Source organism: Pyxicephalus adspersus, chromosome 5 (assembly GCF_032062135.1).
Source record: "Pyxicephalus adspersus chromosome 5, UCB_Pads_2.0, whole genome shotgun sequence".
NCBI lineage: Eukaryota > Metazoa > Chordata > Amphibia > Anura > Pyxicephalidae > Pyxicephalus > Pyxicephalus adspersus.
This window is the reverse complement of record NC_092862.1, coordinates 123,937,378-123,949,023: the sequence shown is the minus strand read 5'-3', so window position 1 is coordinate 123,949,023 and position 11,646 is coordinate 123,937,378. Positions and strand designations below refer to the sequence as shown.

The 11,646-nt window shown below is 41.0% G+C and overlaps 1 protein-coding gene and 1 pseudogene across 10 annotated transcripts in view; both read left to right on the top strand.

The window, feature by feature from the left end:
- The first annotated feature begins 300 nt into the window (after nucleotides 1–300).
- LOC140332170 (small ribosomal subunit protein uS5 pseudogene) lies at nucleotides 301–1,036 on the top strand (annotated as a pseudogene).
- A 1,126-nt stretch (nucleotides 1,037–2,162) lies between these two features.
- Nucleotides 2,163–11,646, top strand: part of DIP2C (disco interacting protein 2 homolog C) — a 274,574-nt gene continuing 265,090 nt past the window's right edge. For 3 of the 10 annotated variants that reach the window (XM_072412620.1, XM_072412616.1, XM_072412617.1), the window contains exon 1: nucleotides 2,166–2,825. In XM_072412620.1, the coding sequence (XP_072268721.1) occupies nucleotides 2,741–2,825 (85 nt within the window). In that variant the 5' untranslated portion in view covers nucleotides 2,166–2,740. Of the gene's footprint in view, nucleotides 2,826–11,646 lie in introns of all 10 variants that reach the window. The other 7 variants (XM_072412615.1, XM_072412618.1, XM_072412619.1 and 4 more) reach the window with 7 other exon arrangements.

The window sequence follows — 11,646 nt, the reverse complement described above, 5'->3', positions numbered from 1 at the left end:
CCTCCCCTAAAGAAAATGACAGTAGTTGTCCCTGCTCATCTACATCAGGGGACTGCTGTACACGTTAGATTAACGCCTAAATCTTTCAACATTTTCTAGTGTGTGTACATAGCTTAACATGGCCACACAATGGGTCTGATTTATTAAAGTTCTTTAGGAGTGGGGAAGATAGACAATCAATTAGATTCATTCCAGTTTTGCTCGACCATTTAGGTTCACATAGGTCAATAAAAGTCCATTTCTCCAGTTTTAATAAATCAGGCCCTCTAGTCAGGCCTTCTAATCCATTGAAATCCCCAAATGGTGGAGGATGCCAGTGCAAACAGGGGAGGTTTCCACAAAGGTTTCGGCAAAGGTGGCTGGGGTCGAGGATGTGAAAGAAGCACGGGCCGCAAAGAGGACGCGGAGCTCGCGGAGGAAAAGCCGATGAATAGAAATGGGTTCCTATCACTAAACTCGGCCGTCTAGTCAAAGACATAAGGCCTATCAGGGAATCTGAGATCATCAACTTCTCCCTGGGCTCCTCTCTGAAGGATGAGGTCTGAATGAGGATGAAGGAAAATAATTCATGTACAGAAACATACCCGTGCCAGACAGTGGACCATCGGAGACTACAACAGCCATGTTGGTCTGGGTGTGAAGTGCCCAAAGAAGTTGTCAGTGCCATCCGTGGTGCCATCATTCTGGCTAAACTGTCCATCGTACTTGTCCGCAGACGCTACTGGGGTAACAAGATCGGCAAAGCCACAAACTGTACCCTGCAAGGTAACAGGCCGTTCCCAAGAGGCTGCTGATGATGGCTGGTGATGATGACTGCTACACCTCAGCTAGGGGCTGCACTGCTACCCTGGGTAACTTTGCTAAAGCCATCTTTGATGCCATCTCAAACACCTACAGCTATCTGACTCCTGATCTGTGGAAGGAAACTATCTTCACAAAGTCACCACATCAGGAGCACAGTCACCATCTTGCAAAGTCTCACACCAGAGTGTCTGTCCAGAGGACTCAAGCTGCCACTGTTAATGCCACCTCCTAAATATTCTGTTTAAAGAAAATAAATGATTAAGGTTCTCACCTTAAAAAAATAAATAAATCCGGCCCATTATTCCTCTTTAAAATGTACCAATAATTTTAGTACACATGCTTTAATGCAGCGGTCACCAACCTTTAGAACTTCATGGACCACTAGATTCATAGTTTTAAATTCTGTGGACCATCAATATAATTTTTTTTAAAAAGAAAAACACAATTGTAAAATAATGATCTTCCTAATGGTGCCTGACAAGGACCGTGAAGGCTCTGGTTCATTGATCAGCTCATGGTTAGCTGAAGTATTACTATTATTACTATTATCATTAGTTGCATTATCTTTGGTATTACTAAAGAAATACAAAATATTTGTTTGCTTTTTCTCACTCATTATGGGTTGATTTCATTTGAATCTAAGACCAAACAAGAAATGATAGTTATCAAAGTCAAACTATTTGATGCCATTAAATATAACAGGTAAAGAAACACACAGTAAAGGTCATACTTACCTAAAAGAATACCTAAGAAATAAACAAATAAAATAAAACAATTGGATGAGAATCGGTATTGGTGGAGCGGGGTGACTGTTGTAATGGTGGGAACAATACTGAAGTGTACGGCTCAGCAATGGTTGCCTCAAACAACAACACTACACTGACGTCACGCTGCACCTCCATTGTTTTTCCGTCTCTAGTACACTTCGTGAATTAATTGCAATCTAAAGGCGAAGATTGTCATTCAGAATATAAGAAGTTATTAGAATATTATTTTTGTTTTTATTTTAATAAAACATAAAATTGACAAATAATGACCACATTTTTCTGTGGACCAGTGGTTGGCGACCAATTTTTTAATGAGTGCTGATCACATGACACATTCTGGATTGTACAATCAGATTGTAACATGCATGGCCATCTTCAGTCATTTTGGTTTAAACTGGCAGCTATGTCCCATCTGTATAACTAAAATTACTCTTCTTGCTTATTCTGGCAGAACAAAGCCATGACTTTAATAAATAAGAGTCTTTTGTTCTCATAGAAAACATCCATGCAGCATTCATACCATCACACTGGGAATGATCAGCCTCAGGACCAGGAAGGTTGGGGACACAATCAAGGAGATTACATCTGACATTTCCACTTGTTCACACTTGGTGATGTCAAATCTGGGTCACGTGACTGCCTATCCACGTGGGAGCAGCACCAATGGCAAGCTGCACATATGGCGATGGTTGGAAATGATGCAGCAAAGCATGCAGTGAGAGTGCCCAGGAGGGGGCAGAGAGTGCAGCTCGCTGCATGACAGCGCCGAGTGGTGCAGGAGAAGGGTGCAGTGCATGGGCTCTGCGTCTTTAAGGTGTCTGTGTGGATGACTGCGAGCCCCTCCCTCCCTCCCCACTGGAAAGAGAGCAGCAGCGCTCACAGAATGATCTGCAAACCTGCCAGGGTGGGCTGCCCGTCTGCTTTTGTGTGATCTGGCCTGATGTACTGATAGCACAAGGAAAAAATCAAGGAAGAGGGGGGGTGCACAAGGCTGACAACCCAACACTGCACCTTCATAGAGGAAGACACAGCAAGCAGGAGAGCAAAATCAGTGCAAAGGCAAAGCCAACAAACCCATGCCTGGCTGAGGGAGAGAGACCTTGACAAAGGCAGAGCTGGGGGAGACTGAGTGCTGCTTTGCTTTGCACCCCAACATCTAACGCTGGGCAATGGCGGATCGCAGCCTGGACAGCGTGTCCCTTCCCCTGGAGGTGAGAGCCAGGCTGGCCGAGCTGGAGCTGGAGCTGTCTGAAGGTAAGAAGCATGCCCGCCCTGTGTGCCCTCTGATCAGCCTGGGAAGGGGGGCTGCGGGTTTTGCTGTGACTGCAGAGGGGCTCCCATTGCCTCCATTGCATCTGCAGGGAAGGGGCTGATTAACCCGTTATGGCTGAAGATGAAGAAGGAAGGGGGTAGGTTGATGCTGCTATCCCATTATCATAAGCAGATATCCCCTCATCCTGCCCCCTTTCCCAATCCAGCCTTAACCCTGTGTGATGGTGCTGCCATAGGCTTCTCCCTGGCTTGCTGGGGGTTAATGTGTGCAGGAGCTGTCACCAGGCCTGTAGTCACACTGGGAAAGAAGGAGATGGAGGAGGAAAGGGGGGTAAATGATCAGCAAGGGTTAAATTTGTCATCCTGATCCTCCTCCTCTCCTGACACCAGTGATAGACTGGCACTGTGCTCCTGGAATCATGTCTGCCAGTGCCCAGGGGTCTTGCTCTTTGTGCTTTAGCAAAGGAAGCCGCTCTTTGGCAGCAGCTGGGTTGCATTTGTTGGAAATGCATTCCCCTCACACTTGTGTTGCATTTATTTAGCCTGACATGTCAGTCTGCCTAGCTGGATAGATAGGAAATGTGGAAAATATTCTATCCCTTACTGCTCCTAGAAATATCATCATATACAGCAAGCACAAGGGCTCTGCTATTATCATTTTATATTTCTCTTTCATTCTGTGCATGAAAATAAAGATCACTTTTCTTTCTGATGGAAAAATAGCATTGGAGACTTTCACCTCTCTTGGCTCAATAAGTTAGCAGTCCTAACGCCATTACTGTCACGGATATCTAGATTTTTGTAATCTTTTGTCAGTCAAATAATCCGCCTATAAAGTCACATTTGTTTACTGTCTGGAATCAATCTCAATTACAACATTGCCTGTCTATAGCCATGGATTGAAAGTATTGCTGGCATCACCATGGCAACCGTGCTTCCAGCATCTCCATCCAGAGGGAAGCCATCTTCAAATAGTCCAACACCAACCTGTTCAGCTTGTAGTCTATCAGGCTGTACGCCGGTCCTTCCGCTCAGATATAAAGGTGGTTTTAGAAAACTGCAAATAATGATTTTCTTATATTGTTTACTGTCTCATCTGTTGTGTCCATATTCCCGGAAACATTGAATGCAGCAATTAGGGTTGATGTGGTTTCTTGTTGTGCTATTTGTTATATTATAATACAGTAGTGCAGTCTATAAAACTAGGAAAATTGTTGTGGAAACAATACAAATTCTTTGCTGGATGTCATGTTAAAACACACAGGCATATCCTTCATTTTTCGCACCTGACATTTGTATGGAATTGTAGCAAAACAATGGAAAACATTAGGCAATGTTCACGGTTGTGCCAGTTGTGTAAGGACAGAAAAGAGAAAAATCTGCATTTTTGTCACAATATTTAATTGAAGCAAAGATAGGAAAACAATGGAAAACATTATGCAATCAGGAGTTTTTTTGGCCTGCTTTGGTATTCATAATGTGATTTTTTAGGATTGGAAAGAGGATTGGAAGGGGTGGACATGATGGCTGGGTAGCTGCAGAGGGGCCATAAAGGAAGGATGGGCCCCAGGGAGAGGCCATGGGTACCAGAGGGGTAAGGGTGACCTTCCGTTCTGCTGATGGGGACATGTCACAAGAACTTGTGACATTGGATGTGGCCCAATAAAGATGATGACATGGGTTTGATGCCACCAATGAGGGCATAAATAGTAAGATGTGGCAAGTCACATAAGATGGGGGGAGAACTTTTAGACCAAGACGTTTTTTTTAAGCGGTACTTAACTTCATTTATCTGCCTTTTAAAAAAAGGGAGCCAATGGATTTGATTATTTCCAAATTTCTTTTTTAGCATTTGCTTGCGGTAGCGTTGCCGTGTGGGTTTGCAGAAGTCACATCTGAATCTGTTAATCGTTTACCTAAACTATGTCAATTCATATAAAAGGGGGAAAATGCACCACTTTCTCGAGGGGTACACCACCTGTTACCAGTTGGTGCCTAGGGGCACTTTAATCTGAACTTACCTTAAGTTCTAACTGTGTCACAGGTGCCCAAGTGGGTCCTAATGAGGGCAGATTTTGGCCAGGTGGTACCAAGGCAAGAGAACAATCTGATTTGAGGACCAACACTGTTGAGCAAAAAGGGGCCCAAACTGTTTCTTGCACGCCCCATGAGTCCATACCCTTCCCACCCACTGTTGAGTGTCAAACAGATAATCCACACTGATATTAGCAGTTCTTAGTGAATTTGTAAATTGCAGTTTTCAAAACCGACCCTTAGCCTAGATTGTAAGCTCTTCTGGACAGGGTCCTCTCATCTTCCTGTGTCACTGTCTTTCATTAGCAACCCCTATTGAATGTACAGCAGTGCGTAATATGTTGGCGCTATATAAATCCTGTTTAATAATAATAATAATAATAATATTATTAAAAATAATATTAATAATAATAATAATAACCCACAACATTTTACCAGAGACAGATACACATTAACTTGGCTGTGAGGGCCCTTTAAAAGCATGTTGTGCTTAATGTGGTGATCATAGCCTTTGCCTTCAACTGCAAAATAACATGCAGGAAAAATAAATGCGTTTAATAAAATATAATCCAGGCTTGATAAATCCGACGTAAAATGCATGAAATCAGGCTGAGTAATGGAAATAATAAATAATACAGGGAGGAAGATGTAAAAATGTGGAGCCTCATTGATAAAACGCTGCTGGTATTTAGAATATGGTGTGCTACTGGAATAAAGACCAGAGGTGTGGAGTTACTGTTATGGGCGGGAATGGTGGCTACACTTGTGGCTGGATGTTGTGTTTAGGGGTCTGCTCACCCCAATACCAATGTGTTCTAAATAAAGATGGTGCTGCGCAACTCACCTGTACATCCCATGTGTATATCACAATAGTTTAGTAGTGAATTAGAATAGAAGGAAAAATACACTCAAAAGGGTAGCCATTTTATTTATACTTCGGGCTCCATTTATAAAACAGGGAATCCCTCAAACATTCCCTGGTGAGAATCAATTATTGCCATTGAAACACGTGGACCTGGAAGGTTCCCATGAAGGAATGTTGACTATGATAATAAAATGCACCAGAAGCCACCCATATTGGACAGTGTCTGTCTGCCTATGGTGTGGGCAGTTGGTGGATAACAGAGGTCTTCTCGGAATTGTTCAGCAGGGACCATTGTATCCATTAGGCCATGTTCCCACTATAGGAAGGTGTGTTGTCTTGTGTAATATTGTAACAGCAATGCACCACAACCTGTTTGACTGTCCATTGCAATGCTGACTCCAATAATTACACTGAATTGGGCAGTGCATGATAAGGAAAGAAATGCATGCAGCAGCATTGCATAGGTGGTAACATCAGTCATTGCTCCTTATATAACTTCTGATGTCTATATATCAATCATTTGTGAACTTGGCTACACACAGTGGGAATAAGGCCTATGCCATAATAAACCAACTTTTCTGTTTTAGTAAAAGAAAGATTGGGGGCTGCCATTGCTGATCATGAAAACACTAGTTGTCTGGCTTCAGTGCTTTCATGTTACACATCAGAAACAAGCAGGGACCTACTAAAGGAATTTAGGTGAATTATCACCTTGCAAGAGATAATTCACTCAAATCACTTGGTGAATGCAGGGAAAATGCACTTTTTAAAGAATACCCAATAATGTACAAGGAAATGGAGTTTTCTGTGCACATGATTGGATGCTCGAAGTCAGCAGAGCTTCATCTCATTTACTAAGCTAAGTGAAATATTCCTTACATGGGGATAATTCACGTTGCTATGTGAACAGTTGATATTCTTTTAGTAAAGCAACCTGAGAAGGAAAGGTCAGCAATAACAGCCTGCAAAGTTCTTTCATGACGTGCTAACTGTAAAATTAGTCTAAAGCCAAAACCTGGGTTCTTATTCGTGATAGAGAAAAGGCTAAACCTTTTATCATGGAATATAGATTGTTTTTCTCTGTAATGGTGACACAGACAACAGTTCCTAAAAGTATTTTGGAAGTTTTCCAATGTGTACTAGGGAAATAACCATTAAAATCTGATTGGCCACAGATTATTGTTCACACACTTTGATAAATGGCAGCTGTCACCATTGAATGGTGTAGGAAGTTGGAAAGTTTTTTGTCCTCCAGTAGTTTTATTGCTGTAAAAGTTCCTCCTGCAGTATGATTTGTTGTGATGTGACAAGCAGTCAGCATATTCTTTATACCCCCAGTTTGCGGTCAGTAAGTGGCCATCAACACAATATCATCTCTGAGCTCTGAATTTTGGTAGTTGGAGATCAGAACATCATACGTGTCATTGGTTGCGTCTTGTTAAGTCACAGGAAAGGAATAGAAGCTGATTTGTTATCCTCTCCCCCTCACCAACAGGCTCATTGGATTTTTTATATTCATTTTAGAACCAGTATCACCATTACTGGCTCCCTGTGCTTCTCTTTGCAATGCAGGCAGAGTTTAGCTGATGGGATGGGCTGCAGATTACATTGCCATATTACACATTTTATGTACTACAATGCTATGAATGTGCTGTCTCTAGCAAAGGGTTTTTCAAATATAAAAATGCACTGATGGGTAGGTTTTAGACTGGTGAAGTGGGCATTCATATGCAGACTACCCTAGGCAATGCACACATGTGATGCCAAGCTGTCATGAATAAAAAAACTAGTGGAGAAACCAAAGACAGGCTGCAGAGGAAAGAGCTAGATGATGATGACGAATACCTTACAACCAGGACATGAGGCAGGCTCTCTCTGACTTGCTGCAGCCTCTAATGTACATTGTGAAATTCACAGTACAGGAGAGGTACAACTGTGCATGAATAAAGGTAAGGAGGGAGTACAGCTTTATTATAGGAAATAGATCATCGGGCTGGTATTCATTCCTAGAAAAGTTGGCACGTTGTGTGATATGTAGAAGCAGTAGTGGGAGTGAGGCTTTGGTAACTCTTTGACTAAACCTGTGAATTACTATACACTTGATCTGATTTCTTTACGTATGAGTGTGTGATACTGCATCAGTTTCCAGGAGTTGTGGTGTGCTGCATTCATGTTTTGGAGGACAATCCTTTTATTTAGTTTTGGACAAAGAAGGGAAAGGCAAATAAGTATTTTCAGAGCTTTTACATCCACTGAGAAGCCACTGAGAAGCATTGCCCTTACTTCATGTCCTGTAGATAAGTGTCAGCTTGGATTCTCACAGGGTGACAACTCAGAATTGTAGATTTCTAGTTACAGAGACTGTGGTCACCAGCTTGAATAGAGATGAGTGGTAGCCTCCAGTCTATCCAAAACTTAAAGGTAACAGAGACTGTTGATCCAGGGAACATCCAATTGCCTCATGAAATCAGGAAGGAATTTTTTCCCCTGTTGGAGCAAATTGTACCCAATTTGTAACTATGTCTATGAGGTTTTACATCTGGGATATATTTATTTCCCTAGTGGTTGAACTTGATGGATGTATGTCTTTTTTTTAACCTGACTAAATGTAAGGTGACCACTTCATCTTGTATGGGCACCTTAAACCAATGAAAATTCATTTTTGTCTATCAGGCTTTTAAAATCAGGTTGCTATGAGTTACTACACTTTTCAGATTAGCCTTATGGAATAGGTCTGATCATGTCTCTAGGGACAATTTTCATAGGGTGTTGCTCATTCTTTAAACATATGTAATAAGTCAAAAATCAATGTGCAAAGTCAATTAACAACCAATAAGTGATCATTGTCCAATAATGCTTACTCTAAATCTGATTCATTAAAAAAAGTAAAGCCAAAAAATACATAACTCAATTGTTTAGCTTCATTGTTCAAAAATAAAACAAGGATTCCAATTAACTTCTTTGCCCCCCCCCCCCCCCCATTATTTTTGCTCCAGCATTTCATGGGTGAACTAATGCCCTTTAAAACCTAGAATTATCACAAAATAAAACAATTTAGGGGAAATAACATTGTGTGAGTGAGTTGTTCTTTCTCTGGCTTTTAGGCTTAGTCTACACGGACGTTTCCCCCAGCGTTTAACCTGAGGCCATGTTTGAAATTCCCATGCATTCCAATGGGCTAATCGCCACCAGACGTTTCCTTGAGGCACGTTTATGAGTGTTATCTATAAAAAATTAGAGTTGTTACTAATAAAAAAGCAGAGTTCACGCTGAAAACGCCCAAAAACGTGGGGAAGCACTTCCATTCGATTTCCAGCATTTATAAGCACTCGAAACGTAAACACGTTAAAACCGCGGTACAAAACGCAGACGTTTTCCAGCGGCAAGCTTTAAAACGCTAATAAAAGTGCATAAAAACGCTTATAAACGCAGTAGAAACGTTTACATGAGATCTTAAAAGCGTCCATGTAGACCCAGCCTTAAAAAGGAAATCTTAGTAGTTGTTAAAGCAAAAAAGTCATTAAGAACTCTGACTGTTCCCATTCACAGCCGCGTGCTGATTTATACTTTGGCCGTCCAGGGGCCAGGTTGAGTGAGCCGGGTTTTCTCCCCCTGTATGCCAGGCTTACAAGTAGCTCGCAGGAGCATCAGCTGTCACCGTGACCTGGCCACATGCTTTGGGTTTGAGTTTCTCTGTACCAAAGGCTTAATTTTGTTACAGCATTGAATCACACAGGGTAACTTTTTTTTTTTAAATGAGATGTGGCCATGTCACTTGCAAAGAAAAGACTTGGAAGCAGCCTGTCTTTAAAGATTGTTGTCTATTCAAACATTTGACTTTGACCCAGCACCCCCCTCTGCTCCTTCTTGACCATAAATAGACACCCTGACCTTCCAGGTCAGACAGATTCTCTTTGCTGGAGCTGTAATAGGATTCTAGATTTCATCTTGATCTTTTTTTTTCCTCTTTGCTTTCTTGTAACGGTTTTCAGAGGGCATTCTGCCAAGAAAGTGAATTCAGTCCATGACAGCAGCTGGGAGGAGCTTCAAATGTTGACATTGTATCCCTTATTTAACACATTCATGGGTGAAGATTGCAGATGCTGGATCCTTTCTTTTTATTTATCTTTCTTGTTTATTATGGTGACTGTTTCAAGAAGGCTATGTAACATTTTATGTTTTGATTGCTGATGTTAGAAAGTTGCAAAATAAATGTTGATCTGTGGTGTATTATAATGATAACAGGCGTCATGGCATTGCACAGCTGTGTTTTTATCTCATACCCCCCATTAGCCATGTGCCATGATTACTGTTTTAAGCTATGTACACATGTCAGATCATTTCCAGTGATAGATGAACGAATGTGAGGGGGATGGGACAAGTGAGCGGCATCCCAGTGTACTCTCCTATGTACGAGTGAACAGCAGTTGTTCCCTATCTGTTGTTCATCAATCCACCAGGACTGGTTGATTATTATTATTAATATTCAGTATTTATGTAGCACTGTTATATTACATAGTCATGTCACTAGCTGTCCCCCACAATCTAATGTCCCTACCATAGTCATAAGTTATTACCATAGTCTAAGTAAGGTCATTGTGGTGGGAAGCCAATTAACCTAATGGCGTGGTTTTTTTTTTTTTGGAAGTCTATGTGATTTATGTTCAAGAGGAAGTTTTTCAATTTCTTCAGTGGTCCTCTTGCCTCATCCAGTTATAGAAAAGAGAAGAATAAAGGCAGGCTTTTATAGGCAAATAAATATTTAGAATAAAGAAGTATTTAATTCAAGCTGTTGTAGCTCTATTTCTAACATAGACCTACTAGGCTTTAATTCCTGACATCCAACAGTAAAAACTCTATCCTACTATGGTTGCTGTTGGACTCATGTTACAAAATCACACGAGTACCAGTGGATTCAAATGCTTGTCTCACTTACCCTACCCGTTTCGCCCTCAGGCTTTGTCAGGGGATTGTTTGGGACCCAAAACTGTTAATAGCAAACAATATAATCAGTAGTGCAATGATGTGAGTCATAACATATCCAAGATGTACATATTGCACCAATCCTATCATAGTAGGTGACCTTGTACATGTGTTCAAGCAGATGATATACAAATAATAAAACTTTATATATAAGAAACTATTGACTGTTCTCCAAATAATGTGACAGTGTAGCAAAATTGTTATTAATAAAATAATACAGTACATTTTGAAATATATATAAAGGTAAATATTTGTACATTTGCGTAGTCTTTGTTGAGTGTTTTTTTGGGGGAATGTGGGAAACATGGCTGCAACTCAGTCCTGGCCGAGACTGGGACCTGGGACCTAAAGCTGCAAAAGTCAGAGTGCTAACCACTGAGGCACCGTGCTGCATGACATTGTGGGATCGCTGTATACACAAAAGATTTTTGCCTAAGATGAACACAAACATTTGTCTCGGGCAACAAAAATTTTGGCGTGTGTATGCAGCATTATAGATCAGCTCTTATTATATAGAAAGTATTGGTTAGGCCACCCAGCTTTTTTATTGTAATAGCAATGCAAATAAATTATGTGTCAGCACCTGGAACCTCCGCTGATTCAAAGCATAACTTACTAATAATGGGAGCTTTTTTTAATTATTTTTAAAACATACTTTTTATTTCTATTGATTGATCTTGGTAATATACACAAAGGGATAGTGATACTTCCCTTATCTGCTAGATTGTAAGCTCTTCGGGGTGGGGTCCTCTCCTCCTCTTGTGGCATTGTCTGTATATGTCTGTCATTTCCAACCCCTATTTTTTGTACAGCGCTGTGTAAAATGTTGGCACTATATAAATCCTGTTTAATAATAATAATAATAATAATAATAATATGGATCCTTTGTATAGTAAAGTCAGCATTGTCGCCCCAGGGAAG